Raw genomic sequence first — 16,098 nt, 5'->3', positions numbered from 1 at the left:
TCTATGACTAAGTCGCAGGAGATGGGAGGGAACTTTCATCCAATATGAGCTGACACAGCTGTTCAAATTATTGTCTGGGTCCATCAACTCCCTACAATAAAAAGCATTTGGCCTACATGAGAAAGAAGCAACATTTGCAGGGGAGGTAAAGGGTCAGACAGGTCATCCATAATATCTTACATTGTGGTACGAGCCGTGGCAGTCATGAAAGATGAAGGAAAGGGCAATTTCACCATCTTCCAGAGTGTAATTCACCCAGAAAAAGCAAGGCAGATTTTTTGCAAGAAATACTCTCTATTTTTATGCTATATAGTAATGAAAATAAATACTTCAGTCCCAAGGCCAAATTTTGGTAGAAGACATTGAAAAGTGGTTTTACTTAGTGGATGCTCAATAGATGTTTTTTGAAAAGAGCTGATGATTAAGACAGAAGGTTTATAATTAACAGAGCCATTTGAGCAGTATGGTGAAGAAAAAACTTTGGCCTGGGAATTAGTAGATCTGAGACTTAATTATGGTATTAATTATTTGATTTACTCAATTATTTGATTTTACTTATTAAGTACCTATTTCTGTTTAAGTACACCATATTGAATACATTGTAACAGGAGTTATAAAGACATAATAGTTCTCCCATGTAAGTGTAGTCACATAGGAAGGGGGTCATGGGTGGTACATGGTCTGCATTATTGAAGAGGGTAAAGTATTTGTGTCTGTGAGTATACACCCACCCCCACATAATAAGGATACAGTTTGAAAAATGCTAAGTGTATGTGTATATCAGAAGAACTGATTGATGAGTTCTTTCGAGGAGAGAAGGGTGCTTGTGAAAATCCTCACATTTGAACTTGATTATAAGAGTGGGAGTTCTTAAGTCACACTCCAGAAACTGGCACAGAGGAAGGACTAAAGAAAGTAAGCAGCTTACTCATGGAGGCACTTGGCTTGTGTGGCTCAGGTAGACCTGGCAGGTGTGTTGTGCAGAGGGGTAAGGAGTATGTGTGAGTGGCAAGAGGCATGATGGATATTGAGTTTAGAAGAGAATTTGGAGTCAAATTGTGAAGCCTCTTATATGCCATTGTCAGGACAAGCATTTGTCAAGCTTGAATAATGACTTACGGGTGACTTATTTGATCACTAGATGGATGATAATGCCATTAATTGAAAGGAGAAGGATATGTAAATTTCTTTGGGAAGATGAATGATATTGTTAAGGTAAGTAAGTGCAGGATATCTAGGTGAAAGTATTAACTAGAGTCAGCTATGTCAGTAAGAAACTCAGGATATTAATCAAGATATAAAGTATAGATTTAGACAGCATCAGGATCAGTATATAGTGGTGATTGGTTGGGGTGGGGGGGTCATTTTGCTTAGGAAGAATGAATATAGTAGACCAAGACAAGAATAGATAGGACCCTGGGAGAATGCCTGTATTTCCAGGGTAAATGGCAAATAAGTTAGTGAAACTGGTTAAGAGACAGTCCTTATGTTGGAAGGAGAACTGGGAAACAGTGGTATTTCAGAAGATCAGGAAGTTTGTGCACTCTTTCTAGTAATACCATTTACTGTATGGGTTTCAGTTACCACACGCCAGTCAACTCAGATTCTTGCACTTCAGGTTCCTATATCCAACTGCCTACTATGCATATCCTTCTTCTTGTCTCAAAATACCCAAAACTCAGTATTTCCCAATTCTTCCCATGCCCTCATTACATATACAGACCCAGTGTTCTTTTCCTGGGAGCTCAGGACTCCAATTTGAGTAGTACAATTGGGTGTACCTCTTCCCAAGTCCCCTACCTCCACATCTAATTAATGACTAGTTTGTATCAATGATAACTGTTAAGTATATCTTGCTGGCATTTACCTCTCTCTAGACCCTCTGCAACTCAGCGGGTACAGGCCATCATGGGTGGCCTGTCATAGTTTATAGATATAAACAGCTAATTGGTCTTTTTACCTCTCCTGATATATTCTCCATACTGTTAAATTAATTTCCAAAATACAAACCTATATTGCTGTTCCCCTACTTAAAATTCTGCTTTGGTTTCTAACTGCCTTCTGGCTAAAGCTTAAGACTCTTCAAAATTTGGCTGATGATTATTTCTCTTTTATCTAAAATCACCTTTGTCCTTTTGTCCTCCTTCTCTTTTAGTTTCTCGAAAGGACTATGATCTTTCTTTAACATCCTGATAGTTGCACTTGCTCTTTGTATTGTCTGCAGTTCTTTTCCACCTTGTCTGCTTCTATACTCTTAATAACTTTCAAAATTCAGCTGAGATGTCACTTTAAGGAAGTACTGGATTTTTCAAGATCCCATCTCACATACTTATGACAAAACCCTCTATTTTCTTTATCAGAGAACTTATCTGTGTATCTAGAATTTTTTGTTACCTTTTTCTCTCAGCATGCTATAAGGACAAAATGGGTAGGGACTTAATCTTTTACACAGTTGTATTTCTACCACCTAAGAGGTGTCAGTATGTATTTGTCACTTAATAGCCTTAAAAAGGAAAGGTTATGTATTAGCTTCCTGTTGATGCTATAAAAATGACCACACATTTAATACTTTAAAATAACAAAAATGTGTTATCTAACAGTTCTTCAGGTCAGGAATCCGAAATTGGCCTCACTGGGCTAACAAACATTAAGGCCAACAGGGCTTGGCGCCTTGGAGGCTTTGGAAAAGAATCCACATTCTTTGGTTCATGGCCCTCTTCCTCCATCTTCAAAATCAGCAAGATTGGGCCAAGACCTTCTTATGCTACCATCTTTCTGGTTCTCCCTCTTATACTGCCCTCTTCCCTTTTCAAGGACTCTTGGGACTGCACCCACCCAGATAACCCTATCAAAAATCACCTGATTAACAAATCTAATTCCATCTGCAACCTTCATTCTCTTTGCCATAACAAAGAGTTTTGAAACATTTAAATTTAACTTAAGTAAATTTTAACTAAACTTATTCACAGAGTCTGGGGATTAGGTGATGGGCATCTTTGGAGGACCATTATTCTATTTACCACAGGATAATAGAATTAATATCTTCAGAGAAGAAAAATGAGGAGTCTGGAAAGTAAATTTGGTCTTCATTAACTTAAACCACCTTTATTGAGCACTACTGTGTAACACATTCTATGTGAAGCACTGGGAATACCGTTAAGATCCAGATTGTCACTGTCTTAGACATTAGAAATGATACAGGTGATGTTATTAAAAACTTTTGTAGAACTATGAGCAGTGAAAATTGCATTATATTGACTGTAAAGTGACTGGGAAATAAGGAAACCACTTTGACACTAACTGTTTTCTCTTCTTTGTTCAGTAATTTAATTATCTTATACCTCCTCATTATAAAATGACCACGAGCATCACCTTCAGCCTTAGCATTCTATAATCCTATGATCAAAAGCTATTACTCAGATTTAATGAAAAGCATTTTTAATGCCATTTTCCATTCTACTGTCCTCCACTTCGCATTACCATTTTGTAGCATTAATAACATGGGAAATCCATTTTCTAAATATGTCCCTGAGTTTCAGGCCTTCTTTCATGATATTGCACATTATAACATAACCTTATCTAACATTTACCATTAATCTCTCATATTTCTCACTTCCTTTTTTCTCATGTTTGGTGGAAGCAGAGAATAAGCTGATCCCAATAGCTCTTCCATATTATTTAATGGTTCTCTATTTAAAGTGAAATAAACTCATATCCCTTTGTATTTCATCACTACATGTGTTTCTAAACTGTTATCAACTTTAATATTCTCTAATAAACTTGGATTTCCTGGGCACTGAAGTGATGAAGATCTTCAATTAACATGGACTAGCACCCAAGGACATATCATTTTTAAAAATGTTTCTCGGACACAGATTATTATTAATTTTCATGTGTAATGAGGACAATTCTTGGTGTTCAAATAACAGGGTTGTTTTGTTCTCAGCTTTTAAAGGCTTTCACTCATGGTGTCTTGTCTGATAGCACAAAAGGGGTCTTTCCATGATCTCATGAGGGGTCTCTTCATGATCTAGCACCCAACTTCCTTTGTATTTTCATCCCATTCAACTCCCTTCTTCACATTTTTGAAGTGCATCAAAATTGCATTGCGTCTAATGAAAAACATGCCCTTTTGGTTTCTTATTTCCCTGCCTTTGTTCTTGCTGTCTCCTCATAAAGATTCATCTTCCCTTTGCACCTTTTTCTTTTCTTATTTTTACTCATCCTTCTAGACTCAGCATAGCTATCACCTTCCAGAAAATGTCTTCCTTAACACCCATATAGCTACATATTGCTTTCTCTGTGCTCCTGTAATATCCTTTGAATTTATGTATCCTGCCTTATATAAAACATTTAATATTTATCTGTGATAGGTTTATTTTCTACTTAGCTGGGAACCTTGATAAAAACTGAGTCTTATCTTCTTGGTAACTAGTGCATTGGCCAGCACGTACTAAGCATTCTGTAAATAATCATATGTAAGTTACTGCATAAATAAATTACTTCATTACATCTTAACAACAGCCGATTGAGTTAAAAGGCAATTAATACCCTCATTTCACAGATAAAGAGGTTGAGGACTGACAATTTTTAGACCACCTTTCTAATAAGTCCTGCACTGGATTGAAAGCCAGTTCCCCTGATTTAATATTCTCTCAGTTTGCCCAACATCATTTTTGTAGAGTAACTCACTTGTGTGAATCATGAATATCACAATTTAATTATCCAACATTTATAAGGGACTTAGGGTCTCAGGAACATAAAAGTAAATAACAGGGCAAAAGGTCATTGCACTAATCTTAGAAAATATGAAGGGCCAGATTTATTGAATAAAAAATGACTTTATTAGAAAGGGTTAATTAATTCTGAGATGAAATGCAACTTTTATGTCATGGTAGAAAGCTCATTTTAGATGAGTTTTCCCTATAAGAGAATAAAATAAAATGTTGGTTACTTTTTGCAATTCATGAAGTAGTATTTCTTCATTCCTTGACATCTCCAAGGAACAGTTTTCAAATATATTTTTCTGAGATTTTCTTCCTTGTTTCTTGCACTAATAGACCTAGACATATTTTTATTAGTAGAAGAAAATCAGTTATAAACAAACCCTAGAGAAAATGAAATAGGATATGTGCTTCTTGAAATGACTAAACAGGTGTATAATCACATCCTAGTAAAACACATTTCACTTTATTCTTTTCTTATCTTTTTTGTTAATGATTTAATGTTAAAATCTATTGCTAAAAAGAATCTATTGCTATAGTCCATCCATAAGTCTACAATAACATATTTTTATTGCAGTATTGAAGTAGTCTCCATAAGCTCTGTGAAAATTCATGTATATATGTTTGTGTGTGTCAACTTTAGAGTAACTGTGAATATATAACTGATCATGCTTAAAATGATCAACTTAATATGAGAAATAACAATGGGAATGGATAGATTCAAATATGTAAGAGTATAAAATTTAAGCATAATATAAATGAAATTAAAATTAAAAAGAATAGGACCATGTGGGAACATATATTCCTTCACTGACTAACAGTAAGTAGCTTAATTTATAATGGTAATTCTTGATTTGGATTTCATGGTAGTAGGAATCTTCTGCAGGTAGGTCAGTGAACTCCATGTAACTGTATGTAAATATGTGTGTATAGGCATTTTTTTCTGTAAAGAAGGATCATTATTTTGGTGGGGGGGGGTTGGTATCATTAATCTACAATTACATGAGGAACATTATGTTTACCAGAATCCCCCCATCACTAAGCACCCCCCACAAACCCCATTACAGTCACTGTCCATCAGCATAGTAAGATGCTATAGAATCATTACTTGTCTTCTTTGTATATATTGCCTTTCCCTTGTCCCCAACCCCCTACATTATGTGTGCTAATAATGAAGCCCCATTTCCCCCCTTATCCTTCCCTTCCCACCCACCTCCCCAGTCCCTTTCCCTTTGGTAACTGTTAGTCCATTCTTGGGTTCTGTGAGTCTGCTGCTGTTTTGTTCCTTCAGCTTTTGCTTTGTTCTTATACTCCACAGATGAGTGAAATCATTTGGTACTTGTCTTTCTCTGTCTGACTTATTTCACTGAGCATAATACCCTCTAGCTCTATCCATGTTGTTGCAAATGGTAGGACTTGTTTTCTTCTTATGGCTGAATAATATTCCATTATGTATATGAACCACATCTTCTTTATCCATTCATCTACTGATGGACACTTAGGTTGCTTCCATTTCTTGGCTACTGTAAATAGTGCTGCGATAAACATAGGGGTGCATCTGTCTTTTTCAAACTGGAGTGCTGCATTCTTAGGGTAAATTCCTAGAAGTAGAATTCCTGGGTCAAAAGGTATTTCTATTTTGAGCTTTATGAGGAACCTCCATACTGCTTTCCACAATGGTTGAACTAATTTACATTCCCACCAGCAGTGTAGGAGGGTTCCCCTTTCTCCACATTCTCACCAACATTTGTTGTTGTTTGTCTTTTGGATGGTGGCCATGCTAACGGGTGTGAGGTGATATCTCATTGTGGTTTTAATTTGCATTTCTCTGATGATTAGCGATGTGGAGCATCTTTCATGTGCCTGTTGGCCATCTGAATTTCTTCTTTGGAGAACTGTCTGTTCAGATCCTCTGGCCATTTTTTATTGGATTCTTTGCTTTTTGTTTGTTGAGGTGCATAAGCTCTTTGTATATTTTGGATGTCAACCCCTCATTGGATATGTCATTTATGAATATATTCTCCCATACTGTAGGATGCCTTTTTGTTCTATTGGTGGTGTCCTTTGCTGTACAGAGCTTTTCAGCTTGATATAGTCTCTCTTGTTCATTTTTGCCTTTGTTTCCCTTGCCTGGGGAGATATGTTCATGAAGAAGTTGCTCATTTTTATGTCCAAGAGATTTTTGCCTACATTCTTTTCTAAGAGTCTTATGGTTTCATGACTTACATTCAAGTGTTTGATCCATTTCGAATTTACTTTTGTGTGTGGGATTAGACAATGATCCAGTTTCATTCTCTTACATGTAGCTGTCCAGTTTTGCCAATACCAGCTGTTGAAGAGGCTGTCATTTCCCCATTGTATGTCCATGGCTCCTTTATCATATATTAATAGACCATATATGTTTGGGTTAATATCTGGGCTCTCTATTCTGTTCCACTGGTCTGTGGGTCTTTTCTTGTGCCAGTACCAAATTGTCTTAATTACTGTAGCTTTGTAGTAGATCTTGGAGTTGGGAAGCAAGATACCCCCTGATTTATTCTTACTTCTAAGGATTGCTTTGGCTATTCAGGGTCTTTGGTGGTTCCATATGAATTTTAGAACTATTTGTTCCAGTTCATTGAAGAATGCTTTTGGTATTTTGTTAGGGATTGCATTGAATGTGTAGATTGCTTTAGGCAGGAAGCCATTTTGATAATATTAATTCTTCCTAGCCAAGAGCATGGGATGAGTTTCCATTTGTTAGTGTCGTCTTTAATTTCTCTTAAGAGTGTCTTGTAGTTTTCAGGGTATAGGTCTTTCACTTCCTTGGTTAGGTTTATTCCCAAGTATTTTATTCTTTTTGATGCCATTGTGAAAGAAATTGTTTTCCTGATTTCTCTTTCTGCTAATTCATTGTTGGTGTATAGGAAAGCAACAGATTTCTGTGTATTAATTTTGTATCCTGCAGCTTTGCTGAATTCAGATATTAGTTCTAGTAGTTTTGGAGTGGAGTCTTTAGGGTTTTTTATGTATAATATCAGGTCGTCTGCAAATAGTGACATTTCGACTTCTTCTTTATCAATCTGGATTCCTTGTATTTCTTTGTTTTGTCTGATTGCCATGGTTAGGACCTCCAGTACTATGTTGAATAACAGTGGGGACAGTGGGCATCCCTGTCTTGTTCCCGATCTTAGAGGAAAAGTTTGCAGCTTCTCTCTGTTAAGTATGGTGTTGGCTGTGGGTTTGTAGTATATGGCCTTTATTATGTTGAGGTACTTGCCCTCTATGCCCATTTTGTTGAGAGTTTTTATCATGAATGGATGTTGAATTTTGTCGAATGCTTTTTCAGTGTCTATGGAGATGGTCATGTGGTTTTAGTCCTTCTTTTTGTTGATGTGGTGGATGATGTTGATGGATTTTTGAATGTTGTACCATCCTTGCATCCCTGAGATGAATCCCACTTGTTCATGGTGTATGATCCTTTTGATGTATTTTTGAACTCAGTTTGCTAGTATTTTGTTGAGTATTTTTGCATCTATGTTCATCAGGGATATTGGTCTGTAATTTTCTTTTTTGGTGGGGTCTTTACCTGGTTTTGGTATTAGGGTGTGGCTTCATAGAATGAGTCTGGAAGTATTCCCTCCTCTTCTATTTTTTGGAAAACTTTAAGGAGTTTGGGTATTATGTCTTCTCTGTATGTCTGATAAAATTCCATGGTAAATCCATGTGGCCTGGGGTTTTTGCTCTTGGGTAGTTTTTTGATTACTATTTCAATTTCGTTGCTGGTAATTGGTCTGTTTAGATTTTCTGTTTCTTCCTTGGTCAGTCTTAGAAAGTTGTATTTTTCTAGGAAGTTGTCCATTTCTTCTAGGTTTTCCAGCTTGTTAGCATATAGATTCTCATAGTATTCTCTAATGATTTTTTGTATTTCTTTGGGGTCCATCGTGATTTTTTCTTTCTCGTTTCTGATTCTGTTGATGCGTGTTGATGCTCTTTTTCTCTTAATAAGTCTTGCTAGAGGCTTATCTATTTTGTTTATTTCTCCCAGAACCAGCTCTTGGTTTCATTGATATTTTTCTGTTGTTTTATTTTTCTCGATTTTATTTATTTCTTCTCTGATCTTTATTATGTCCCTCCTTCTGCTGACCTTAGGCCTCATTTGTTCTTCTTTTTCCAATTTCAATAACTGTGACTTTAGGCTGTTCATTTGGGATTGTTCTTAAGAAGGATCATTATTTTTATTAGATAATCAAATGGAGTCCACAACTTGAAATACTTAAGAACTACTGATTTATGATCTCATAACAGTTAATTACAGAACATCATGTGCTCAGTAGATACATGAGCAGAGGAAATAAAAAGTATTTTTAACAAAAGTAGAAATATGCAGGTTAAATAAATGTATGGAATATGTTTTACTTCATTAATAATCAAACATTGAAATTAAAAGAAGCATCAACTATTTGCTTATATCTAATAATGCAGCAATTGCTTTAAAAATCAAAATCAACAAACTTGTACCAACAGCATAACCCCATTCTTTTTGATACCACTAAAAGCTGCTATGACCATTGGGAAAGCAATATTATACTATTTAGTAAAAGCAATGAAAGTTTCCATAACATTGAGCAAATAATTTATTCTAAGGTACACCAGAAGCTTAACGAGAATACATGAAGATTTTCATAATGTTGGAATCTCTAATAGTAAATAAAGGGAATGGGCAGCCCATAGAATATTTATAATAAATAAGTGGAAGTTACCCACACAGAATATTATTGTGGCTATGTACAATACATGTTTATGGGGATTGCAATGTGTAGACACAAAACATTTGGGTGATTGTGGAATGTTAAAATAGTTCCACAATACTAACATAGCAAGACTTGAAACTCTATCAACATTATTTAAAATATTAACAAATGACTCAACCAGCCTTATAAAGGTTCAGTTTTCAATTCTAGATAATTCCATGCAGACATGCAGGTTGTGCATTGTAAAATTCCAGGATGTCATTCACATAGATTATTAACATACATGGAACCCACTGGATTGTTCAAAATAGAGGCTCTGAATTCATGATTATTTTGTATTTGTACGAATATGTTCAGCTTTTCATGACTTATTGTCTACTGGCATTCCATATTATCTATTCAATTATGGTGTAAACTGATCAATGTGAAAGGCCATGGACTGATTCAAATAATCTGTATCAACTTCCTCTTTGTCACTTGCTAGCTTTATTCCTTCTGAGCTTTTAGTTTTTTAATATATGAAGTAGTAAATTACATATGAATGGTGATGATATTATGTTAAACAGATTTGTCAGTAATAACACACTAATAAATGTTATATATTTTATAATAAAATCATTTATATTAATATTTATCATGTTAAGGAAAATAATGTTACTGTATCAAACTAAAACATTAGCATATAATTCACTGAAGGCATATTTTTCTAGTATTAAAAACAAAAAAAGTAAGAGAGGGCATCTAGTGAAGATGTTTATATGATGGAACTCACATTTAGTGCTATTTACACAGTAAATACATAATATTTTGCACATAATGTCAAGGTTTCCCTCCTGCTTTCAAGGCCTTTCTAAAAACTGCTCTTTGTACATAAAATTCAAAACAATAAAAATATTGCTTTATTCCCCACTTATGACATAAAAGTATTTGGAACAAGTGTCTTCAAATGGCCCCCTGTTCCGCTTTTGGTGAAGATGGTTGGGTATGTTTTAACAACTTCTGAATATATGCATCCAAATGACTCATTTACTCTTCCATTTCTGATAGATAGGCTATGCATGCACATGCAGGAAAAAAATAAGTGGGATTGCAAATTAGGTCATTAACTTGTAGGAATGTATGTGTATGACACTGTGATATAGCTGTACAGACCAACCTTTCTACAGCAAGTCAGGGAAAGTGTTTTAATTTTTTATTTTATTTTATTTTTATTTTGTTATCATTAATCTACAATTACATGCAGAACATTATGTTTACTAGGCTCCCCCCTTCACCAAGTCCCCCCCACAATCCCCATTACAGTCACTGTCCATCAGTGTAGTAAGATGCTGTGGAATCACTACTTGTCTTCTCTGTGTTGCACAGCCCTCCCCGTGCCCCCACACACATTGTACATGCTTATCGTAATGCCCCCTTTCTTTTTCCCTCTCCTTATCCCTCCCTTCCCACCCATCCTCCCCAGTCCCTTTCCCTTTGGTAACTGTTAGTCCATTATTGGGTTCTGTGTTTCTGATGAGGTTTTGTTCCTTCAGTTTTTCTTTGTTCTTATACTCCACATATGAGTGAAATCATTTGGTACTTGTCTTTCTCTGCCTGGCTTATTTCACAGAGCATAATATCCTCTAGCTCTGTCCATGTTGTTGCAAATGGTAGGATTTTTTTTCTTCTTATGGCTGAATAATATTCCATTGTGTATATGTACCACATCTTCTTTATCCATTCATCTACTGATGGACACTTAGGTTGGAAAGCAGTTTAATTTTGACCACTGAAATGTTTTGTTAATTTTTTTATTATGAAAAGGGTAGTATTGAGTTTATGGAAGTAATATTCAAAAGAGGCTAGATTAAGTTTGAAAACTATTCGTATCTGTTTTTATTTTTTCATACTTGCCAAGAAAGGGAAGGCTTCCATATTGTAGCTATAATTTATCCCATACTGTATGGATAATGCTGATATTTGACCACATACATAATAGCTTGTGGGAGTAACCCAATTAAATAAGAAGAAAATATTGTGTGATCCTAAATGATATTTTCTCACCTAAGAAAACCATTTTTCGGTTGATTTTTTATCCACAGTTACCTCTTTTATTGCTCAAGAGTATCTACTTATGGATTAATAATGTGCTTTAAAGATAAACGTAGGCTTAGTGCATGGGCACATTTGTTATGGGAAAGTAATTCTTTACTGTACATCATCTATTTTCAGGAGAAGCAATGGAGATTTACTACTAAAAATAATATGAGAGTGAAAGAAATTATTTTGTCAGGGCATTTCAATAAGGGTTTTTGTGACCTATGTAAATAAAATAAGAAATATCTCAATTTTAAGTCTCTCTCAGATGCCTTCATTTATTGAACATTGACTAATATAATTATATTTACAGTAATTTAAAGATAGTCTTTAGCTGCAAAAAGTACTTTATAAAACAAGATTGATGATGTTTCTGTCCATTTGACTCCATACTAATTCCCAACTTAGGAAAAAAGATAATTTTTAGAAGCAGAAATTCCATGAAGCTGTTTCTTCATAATTTTCCACCCTAATCTCTGTGTAAGAAGTCCTTGGGGATTTTTCCTTTGAGTATTTTTGTGTAATCCATGAAGAGTATTACTTGCATTTTGATTTGAAATTTCCTGATTTTTAGATGAAAAGAGGTACTAGAAATTATGGAGTTGCAAGATCCCCCCTCTTCAAAAGCATTCACATGTTTACCAAATATTTGCTGAGCTCTTAGTTTGTGTAGAAAATGTGCTACGTTCTGGGATGTAAAGATAATTAAGCCATTCTCTTGATTATCAGCAAACCTGTGCTGTAATGGGAGGAGGTACATGTTAGAGTATGTAGGTATTGCAAAGGAGGGAAAAATCATTTCTACATGGATTGGGGAGGGGTTAAGAAGAAAGGTAAAGGGATAGTTTTTTCAGAAGAAATAAGCAAGTAAGTTCTTCTGATATACTAGGGAATCTACTCATAAGGGAAACAATATTTCATTTATTCAGATGAGATCACTTTCTATATCACTTTTATATAATATTTGAGCTAGTGTAGGCTTGACAGTATCAATTACTTTTCAGATTTCATTTTAGTTTGGATATCCAATACCAGTATCACTTATGTTTCATTTCATTATCTTCAAATTTAATACTAAATATAAAATAATGCTAATGCATAATAATTGTGTGTTATTTTGGTTGTAAAATATGAACAGTATTCAAAATTGCTTCTTAACTCCTAATCTTGTTGATTTTACATCGTAGATGAAAGAGAAGATGTTCAAAAGAAAACATTCACAAAATGGATAAATGCACAATTTTCTAAGGTAAGGGTATTTTGTTGCTTTTCTTTTATGATGTAATATAAGTTGCTGATTTTTCCAAGTGAACTATGTACCTATGCGATTTAAATGTCCATATTGTTTTTTTCATAGTGTTGGTTTAGCTGTGCAAATCTGGGAAAAGTATGTTGACTTTTAATTAAGGAAGAAGCAGCAGAATATAAGATAAAGAGAAATTATTTAATTTGGCAAAATGTGTCTTTGGTTCTTCTCGATGATGTGAGTTTCTTTAATGACATCAGTCATCAGAGGATTATAACAGCAATTTTTCATCAAGTACCTAGTATGTCACATATCAACAGAAGATATAAGGGATTTTTATTGTTCTGAAAACAATCTTTTTTTGGTCCTTCTTGGTCTTTACCAGTTCAAGAAAAATGGATTTAACTGCTTTGAGTCTATGTGACCCCTATTGGTTAAAGCGTGTGCCAAATAATTTAAGATGATAAATTTATCCTTTTTTTGCAGGCATCAAATCATACTCTTAATACTTGTTTATTTTGCAAATGCAATTCAATTTGTGATCCACAGCACAACTCTAGATAATTATATATGAGCCCAGAGTAAACTATTCTTAGCTTGAAAACTAGTAATTAAGAGTAAAATATAAGGAAGTTTGTTTGGATTTCAAATATCTAAGACTTAGATTTATATTTAATAATTCTGGATTATGGCAAATAAGATGCTTTGTGAGTCACTTTCCTCATAGTTCCATCATGTATGTATGTATAAATGTATATTGAATAAATACCTAATAAATCTACATAATGGAAATATAAAGCTAATAAAATATGATCCCTATATTCAAGGCTTTAAAAGTGGCAAGACGGTGATGATGGTTATTTTGCATGTTGTGAGGTTTAAAAGAATCACTGTATGTGAAAATTTCTAGCTCAATGTCTGACACTCAGAAAGTATATGAATTACTCTCTCCAGGCATATGTCCCATTTTCTAAAAGTCTTGGTAATGCACCCAGAATAATCCACTGGAAGATGCAATCTAAAAAGCATTCCCTTTACTATTATATAAGGTTTTAGAGTATCATTCATTTTTTGTGATATCTGATAGCAGAATTTTGCTAGGTACTCTTTAGTATAGTAGCAAGAAGTAAAGTTACTGAATTTTATCTAATACAATCCCATTTAAATTTACTTACTAAATTAATAATTAATAAATCACTATTATAGAACTTTAAACAATAAACATAAAAAGAAAGGTATTTTTTTTAATCTCAACTTTTCTTAACTAATGGGGTACAAATTATAAAAAAGAATAATAACACAAATGAAGAAGAAACAATGAAGTTTAAACTCAGAATTATTTCATATAGGAATTCATAATTCACTCATTATTTACCAGTTGGGTATGATGTGGCTTAATTGCTGTATCTATTGGCCTCGTTAAAATTTCCTTCATTTTGGAAATTTTGACACAACTAATAGCTATAAGCTTTCTCAGAAATATGCAGACAAATCAGAATTATAGATATTTTGAAATAATAATGGTAACATAATACTCTGAATCTTTGAGTTAAACCTATGAGTTGTCCTAATAAGGTGTGTAAACATGACAGTCTGTGAATCCTCATTCCCACAGGTCCAAATGGATCATCACTCTCTATACATTGACATTTTCAAGAATTATTCACCACAACTCACATGTTAATGTTCAAACCATAGTTCGATATCCTATCTTCTAAAAATACAGTTAACACTTAAACAATACGGAGGTTAGGGGCACTGACCCCCTGCCTTGTCAGAAGTCCATGTATAACTCTTAACTCCCCAGCAACTTACCTACTAATAGCCTACTGTTGACCAGAAATCTTACTGATAATATTAACAGTTGATTATCATGTATTTTATGTTATGTGTATTATGTACTGTATTCTTTCAATAAAGTAAGAGAAAAGAAAATGTTTTCAAATTGCTTGCTAATATCCAAAAAATTTTTACAATATATTTATTGAAAAAAAATCTGCTTATAAGTGACCCAGCAGTTCGAAATGGTGTTGTTCAAGAGTTAACTGTACATTGTTGACACCATCTTACAGCAATTTTTCCCTACCCTCTTGAGTTCCCATATTTTAAAAGCTGTGGATTACATACATACGTGCATTGACTGTTTTTTCCCCAAGTATCCTCCCCACATTCAGTTCCTACTTATTTCACTTATTTTATAAATGTTTTCCCTAAACCTATTAAAACTGGATCAATAGAGTCACCATTCTTTCAAATATGGAAGCTCATATTTGAGCCTTAACCTAGGTATTTGGCATATAAATAAATGAGTACGCTGTGAGTGGTCAGAGAAAGCCGTACTCTGGGCTAGAATGAATCTGGAAACTCTGATGCTGAAAACTGTGCTGACTGAGAGACCAAAGAAGGAGCATCAAAGAGCAAGGCAATCCAGACGGAGAAAATGGGGGTCCACTGACAGCAGAACTGTGTGTTTTCTTTGTAACCCCAACAACCATTACTAGTGCACTAAATAAATATAATAAGTGCACTTTGGTTGATAGTGCTGATAACTAAATATATGCTAAGCTTAAGAAAAGAGGAAAAATTCTGAATGGAAAAGAATATTTTGAAGACTCTAAAAAGAGAGAAAAAGCACTGAAAAATGATCATATGTATGTGTGATAAATCAGAAAATAAAACACACAACAGTAAAAATGAATATGATGAGTTAAAGTGTTTATCAGTTAAGCATATACACATGCACCCACGCACACATTTATGTAATATTTGTCAAGTATTGAGACAACAAAGTTCCTTGTTATTTTGTAAAGCTATGTAAGGGATAGTTAAAGGGGGGAAAATGTGGTTAAGTATAGCCTCATCGTTTTGTGTTATTTTAAGTCAACTGTACCTTTGTAGTAAATCCAAGTGATTTTTCACTTGCCCAGTACCATTTTAAAATAGGCCCTATTTCTTTTCAAATTAAGTCTTCTATTAACCTTCAATTCCAGAAATTTCTACTAGAATGTGATTTATCACATTTATCCTATAAAGGTAAGTAACATTATTTATCTCCACAAAAACACACAGCCATTGCTAGCTAAGATTAAGTCAAGGTAAATATTCTATTCATGTAATTTGTAGCTATTTTATGATCCTAAAAAAATATTTAGTGTATACAGTACCACAAATATAATTCACATAATAAAAATCTGGCTCATTCACACGGGTTCATTCACACAAGCTTATTTATGGAAAGTACTCTTTTGAAATCATGACCAAAAGTAATTTTGCCATAAAACTTGTTTGATGTTTGCGTTCTGTGGGGAAAAATAATATT

At 34.2% G+C, this 16,098-nt stretch overlaps 1 protein-coding gene across 1 annotated transcript in view; it reads left to right on the top strand.

Annotated features, from left to right (window-relative positions):
* The window catches only part of DMD (dystrophin), a 2,193,636-nt gene that overhangs the window by 164,815 nt on the left and 2,012,723 nt on the right, over positions 1 to 16,098 (top strand). The window contains exon 2 of the mRNA XM_036917975.2: positions 12,721 to 12,782. Within this exon, the coding sequence (XP_036773870.2) occupies positions 12,721 to 12,782 (62 nt within the window). The remainder of the gene's footprint in view (positions 1 to 12,720; positions 12,783 to 16,098) is intronic.

Source organism: Manis pentadactyla, chromosome X, assembly GCF_030020395.1.
Source record: "Manis pentadactyla isolate mManPen7 chromosome X, mManPen7.hap1, whole genome shotgun sequence".
Lineage (NCBI taxonomy): Eukaryota > Metazoa > Chordata > Mammalia > Pholidota > Manidae > Manis > Manis pentadactyla.
The sequence above is the reverse complement of the archived record's forward strand: the minus strand, read 5'-3'. Positions and strand labels throughout refer to the sequence as shown.